The sequence below is a fragment of the Etheostoma cragini genome, chromosome 10, assembly GCF_013103735.1.
Source record: "Etheostoma cragini isolate CJK2018 chromosome 10, CSU_Ecrag_1.0, whole genome shotgun sequence".
In the NCBI taxonomy this organism is placed as follows: Eukaryota; Metazoa; Chordata; class Actinopteri; order Perciformes; family Percidae; genus Etheostoma; species Etheostoma cragini.
Window position 1 is genome coordinate 16629279 of NC_048416.1, and position 6281 is coordinate 16635559.

Here is a 6281-nt window from a genome sequence, read left to right on the forward strand (position 1 = left end):
GGCTCCAGACGGGGGCCCCGGGCTTCCTCTGGGCAGGGTCACTCCCTCTCTACCTCGGTCTTTCATGGGGTTTTTGAATATCATTCCCATTTTCTTTTATTCTGTAGGGTACGATTTGTAGGCTAGGATGTCTCTGCACCACCACAAAACCTTTTTTGGAATGGTTTGACACTTTGTTTTGCCATTAACAAATATTGTGCCTCTGCAACTTGGATATTTCTCTAGTTCATAATGTGATTTTTAATAAAATTGCAATTAACGGTGCAGCCCTAGTCCAGTATGACATCTTCCAGGGTTGGCTCCCTCCTTTGTCTGCTTGTTAACAGCAGGACATTCAAAAGCCTGTTGGAAAGACAGACCCTTGCTGAAGACAGAGGACTGTTAACTCTGTTAAGCAAGATGTACAATGCCCTTTTTTGTTGTCTCTGTTGGATTTTGTAGTGTTAAGACTGTGGAACTGCTTAAGCAAACTAGCCAGGCCTTATGATGATCCAGTGGAGTCTTAGAATGGAAAATCAAATCAAAGGCAACCAGCTGCCTGTGTGTTGGTGTTGTTGTACTTCTGTTGGCTTTGCAAGCATATGTCCATGTGTCTTGTGATGTTGATGTTTTTCCTCAACCCTATCTTATCTGATTCTGGTTTTTTTTCTCTGTGGCCTGCAGGAGGAGTGCTACATTTCCATCCAGATAATGTGTGCAATGATGATCGAGACAAAGTAAGTATGAAACAAGAGCACTGCCTGTTGCCTCTGCTTTGCTACTGGTTCGAATAAGTTTTGTAGGTCTTTTTTTATTTTTTATATTCAGTATTCCCATTTAATCTGTCCTCCTTTTTGTTCCCCCCCTCCCTTTTTCTCTGTGCAGATGGAAGACAGCCCAAGCCCTAAAAGGCAGCGTCTTTCCCAACAGACCATGTTGGATCTTAACTCCGCCCCTCCCTCTACTCCTTCCTCTCCCATCCGTCCCTGGGAGCTGCCTCCCAGTCGCAGACCACACCCCCACTACATGCCAGAGAGATGCCACACGCCTGTTCGCAACAGACGCAGGTAAGTATACAAGTATAACATACATTTAATTGATTGCGTGTATGACACAAATACACATTACCATTATCTTCTTTTTTGATCTGGTAATTGTTTAGCCTATTAGATGTAAAAAATAAAATACAATATCGCAAATGTATATGTTGAAATTGCTTATTCAGTCCGACCAACAGTGAAACACTTTAAAATGTTCAATTACCCATTATATGGAAAACACAAGGATTGAGAAACTGGAACCCAGAAATGATCTTTTAACCTTTTCTAAATCGTTTTATGCCATTGATTACTATAAGAATGAATCCGATCGGTCAAAGTGTAATAACGCCTCTTTGTTGACTGATACTGCCAATAAAGCATTCATAAAAAAATTAAAATAGACCTGAAATGATAAATCGTAGACTATTTTCCCTTAACGCAATTAGTCTGCCGTTTTGATTATTGCTTTATTAAGTAATTTTTCTCTCTGGTTCTAGACTCTCAAATGTAAAGAATTTGCTACTATCTCTTTCATTTACAACTTGGATAAAAACTAAATAAATTAAATACTTAAAACTTCTCTTGGGGAGGGCAAGCTCTGAAAAAAACATCAGATTGGTGAAGTTTGCATTACTGGTATAAGGCACAGTGTTGTGCATTTTACAAGTAGAGCTCATTCATTTCAATATGCGCAATACCTGCAATCCCACACTGAAATTCAGGCCCTGAGATGAATTGATAAAGGAAATAAACATTAGTTCATCCGCCCTAGTACCGTATTTATAATAATTAGTGCTGTCAGTTAAACATGTTATTAACGACTTTAACGCAAAACCCATTTTAACAGTGTCAATTTTTGTTTTATCGCAAGATAAACGTTCTTTTTGGCCAAGCAAACTTTGTAGTTTTTCTCAAATGGTGTGACAACAACTAGTAGCGTTAAAAAACTACAACACCACACCGGATCTAGCTAGACCGGAAACAAAACAACAGGCACGCCGCACACACTTGTTTGGGCTTGCGAGCAGGCCAAAGAGTAGTAACGTGACGTTTTGAGTAGATGGCAAGCGTGAGACACTAAAATGGATGCCATAGATTCTGAATGGGAAGTTTATTTTTTTAAAAGATGCCAAATGATTCCAGTGACAAGATCAAAGTGATCTGTCAGTGTGTTTTGTGTTTTTACCCTTTTTATTGATGGACAGTGTTACATTGTGTGAGATTATTTGCTCCAAGTGTGAATGCTACGTGTGAAATTGAACACTACAAAAGGCTATATGCTAATGTTTTCAATAAAAGAATAATGGGACTAAAAGAAATCGAGGGACATTTAGTATAGATTAAAATGTGATTATTTGCAAGCTAACTATGACATTGATTTAAAGAATAATGCGAACGACAAAAGCTCCGTTTTCCTCTTCTATTTTATTTGCTTTTTCATCAGGGACGTTACCTATGACACACAACCAAGTACTTAATTTCCCCCCTCTTTCTTTCACCCCAGCCCTCCAATGAGACGCCAACGTGGCCGAAGAGACCGTCTGACCCGCCACCACAACCACCATGCCCACAACAACCACCACCACTACAACAGCAACAATAACAACCACCATCACCACCCCAACGCGCACCATCATCATCACCACCACCACCTGCACTCCCACCACGGCCTTTCTCCAGGCCACCAGGATGAGAACTATCGTCACCAGGCTCCCACTCAGGGCTACCCACCCTATAACCAGCAACCGTCCCGAGGGTTGGGGCCCGGGCTTGAAGAGCGCCCAGGCCACCATCCCCAAAATCCCTCCCCCAGGCCTCTCCACCAGTCACCAAACCTGTCTCCCAGGCTGCTGCACCCTGCGGCCCATCCACAGCACCAACACCAACACCCTCACCCACACCCCCACCCATCACAGCAGAGCAGTGTGGTGCTGGACCTCCATGAGCAGGTGACTTCATGAGATGTTGTGGCCTTGTTGGTGGGGTTAATAAGGAAAAACAACTACACAGACAGCTGATAAAGGACTGAAATTATTCAAATAGACATCTGAAATGAGAAAACACAACTTACTTACAAAGGCACTCTGACTCTAGAGTGGCTACTCGCTCCGAAGCTAATCGCTGTCACTCTGTCACTTCTCTCGCTCTATCTCATACACACACACACGCTGGCTCAACGTACACACCAGGCACAGGTATAAACATCGAGCCACTTACGTAATTTGCACTACAAAGAGTGTATATATTTGTTATTAATTTTCGCTATAGTGCTTAACAAGCATTATTACATTTTGCCCGGTTATGGCCTGCTTAAACATCTATTGTTATTTGTATCGATCCATTAGACATAATATCTACGTACGTACGTGGCATTTGATTGGAGGCTAGTCTCACTTTTTCCCACAACAACATTAAAATAGTTTAGATGTGTGTACATTGTTTCTGTTAATGTATTGTATTAAGTGTCCATTTTAATATTCAGATTTATCCTAAATAATTGAACTTGCACATGTATTTTTAAGTTCCATTAAAGAGGGTTGGAGGTGGGGTCACATTTGAGCATTTAAAAATGTACTTAAAGTAACTCATTAGTTACATTCTAAAGTAACTTGTTACTATTATAATTTTTAACCGAGTATCTAATTTAGTTACTTTTTGGAAGAAGTAACTGTAACTGATTACTTTTTAAAATTAATTTGCTCAACACTGGTTACAACATGGATAAGCATTACATAAGATTCTTTTATTTGCTACCTATATGTGGATTTAATCTTGTAACTCCAGCTGCTCATCTTTGAATCAGTCTGTGTTCGTGGAGTTGACTTTTGCCCTTTGATCTCCATATTTAGGGTTCAGCTCCAGTATCGTATGCTGTGTCTCCTCCGGGAGTGCCACCAGGCCTGCCGCCGCGCTCCACTCCTCAGCAGATTCCGGCGTGCTCCGTAGTCTTTAGTGGACAGCACTACCCTGTCTGCAGTGTACCTCCTCCTGTAAGTGTGTTTGTTTCCACAACGTACAGTTGCCGATTCTCTGTTACTGGTGGTACTGGTTTGATGTTTTCAAAATGCAGCTTTCAATATCCCTCACTAAATGAATTATTGCTGTTTTTCATTTTCTCTTTCTGCCAGGTCCTTCAGACTTGTTCTGTGCAACACTTACCCATGCCCTACCCATTCCCATCCCTGCTGTCCAGTGACCAGGCTTTCCTGCTTCCCCCTCCTCACCTCCCCCATCCCCCAGCACACCTTTCCCACCACCCACCTCACCTGCCTCAGCCTGGACAGTTCGGACCCTATCCGACGCAGCAGGCCCGCTCGGTGAGTAGGAATTCTTACGTCATGCTTGTTTCAGCCTTTGACTTGGTATCACATTCAGCTTTTGTAAAATATGGCTATTAATTTGAATTCTGAATTAAAAAAGATTGTTGTTTGGGGATTTCTCTTCTCTTCTTTAAGCAACAAGTGAGACTGTCAGCATCTTTGAGGGAAGTTTTAAAAAATGTTTTACCTGCTGTATAAAAAATGCAGCGGGTAAGACTAGTGGAAATGAGCTGTGTTAACATGGACACGGAATGGTGCAGAAATGGGGTGCTTGGACCCAACTACTTCTAACCGCTGCTGGAGTTTGTGACTGGTACATGCAGACCATGCAAATTCATGGCTGTGTTTCTACTCAGTGTTTACATCACTGCGCTAATGTTACCATTGTGTTAGCTGAACTTTACGGGGCCTTTAACGTCAGTGCACTAAATGTAGCCTGTTTCGTGTGTTGTTTTTTTTATATATTTTTAATGTGTAACACCAATTGAGCCACGGTGAAACGTTGTTTCGTGGATATGGTTGAAATGACAATAAAACACACTAGAGTTGAATGCCTATGTCAGTGAACTGTAGGCGTGGCTTGGGAGTGGAATCTTTTAGCAGCGATGCAATTGCATTCTGGGACTTGGTGTATTTCATCCACATGAGGCGAAAACGGTGAATATCCCTTTTAATATTGACTGCTAAATAAAGCGTCTGCCTAAGAATGGAAAACAAAGCAATGCTTATTTAGTTAAATTTTAGTAGGAAAAATAATGAAGTACAAAAGTTTGATCAAAGGTTTTCTATTATTCGTTCAAAGCTAATTTCTTATTTTCTCCACCCCCATATCGTTGTGTTCTCCTTCAAGTTTCTTTGTTTGTGTTTGAATAGTTTTTAATTGCTCCTGTTTCTGCAATCACATGAAATAATCTAATCTTCCACATATTTCTTCTCCAACCACCTAGCCGTTACAGAGGATAGAGAATGACGTGGAGCTGCTTGGAGAACACCTGTCTTTGGGTGCTGGTCTTCACTACCCCCCCGCCACCCACCCTGCCCTCACACCACATTCCACACAACTTCACTTCCTCTCCCATGACCCCCTGCCACAGGAGTTTTTCGGAGTGGTGAGCAATAAGAATAATTCAACACAGTTTTTTTTTCTTTGAAGAAGTGTTATTTTTTTACCTCAAGTACAGTGGAAAATAAAAACTAATTGTGTGTATTTGTTGTCAATTGCCCCCATAGTCCTATCCAAACTTTATTCCGCGGCGTCTCCCGGGGCGACGGTACCGCTCGCAACAGCCACTGCCACCTTCGCCTTACCACCCCAGCCTCCTGCCTTACTTCCTGTAAGTAGATCAGTACATGAACTTACAAAGATAAGACAGAAGTGTATTCTTTTATTTTATATTGGCCAAATATACACTAGATGACCTGATATTTATTTGATGAAATATGAATATGGATTATTTGGACCATTAACTATTGAGTGTAACCTTTTCCTCTGTAGTTCAATGCTGCCAGTCCAGCCCACAGGTCCTGCAATCAGTCTAGAGCTGGATGTAGATGATGGAGAAGTGGAAAATTATGAGGTTAGTCTTTATCTGCCTTCTTTCATTTTTTTGTCCTTGTTTTCTTAATACGGACTCGGATTCTTTTGTTGTTGCTGATGTTTTTTTACCCCACAGGCCCTCCTGAACCTCGCTGAACGTCTGGGGGAGGCCAAACTTCGTGGACTGACGAAGGGAGACATCGAACAGCTTCCTTCCTACCGGTTCAATCCAAATAACCACCAGTCTGAACAAACACTGTGAGTGCTGTCCTTTTTGCAAATACCAGGTCATCTCTTGTTGGTGGGGGGAATTATTCCTTATGTTCAATTTGTTTTAACATAAACTTATTTTTCATAAATGTTCTTTTTGTTTTTGTGGATTTTCTGACAGAGGCTAATGTATAT

General features: G+C 41.5%; 1 protein-coding gene across 1 annotated transcript in view; it reads left to right on the forward strand.

Moving 5' to 3' along the window:
* Nucleotides 1-6281, forward strand: part of LOC117951705 (E3 ubiquitin-protein ligase RNF38-like) — a 13537-nt gene that overhangs the window by 4764 nt on the left and 2492 nt on the right. Inside the window, exons 3-11 of the mRNA XM_034883545.1 lie at nucleotides 664-716; nucleotides 865-1046; nucleotides 2524-2968; nucleotides 3869-4009; nucleotides 4148-4336; nucleotides 5287-5448; nucleotides 5570-5673; nucleotides 5835-5916; nucleotides 6013-6134. Coding sequence (XP_034739436.1) covers nucleotides 664-716; nucleotides 865-1046; nucleotides 2524-2968; nucleotides 3869-4009; nucleotides 4148-4336; nucleotides 5287-5448; nucleotides 5570-5673; nucleotides 5835-5916; nucleotides 6013-6134 — 1480 coding nt within the window. The remainder of the gene's footprint in view (nucleotides 1-663; nucleotides 717-864; nucleotides 1047-2523; nucleotides 2969-3868; nucleotides 4010-4147; nucleotides 4337-5286; nucleotides 5449-5569; nucleotides 5674-5834; nucleotides 5917-6012; nucleotides 6135-6281) is intronic.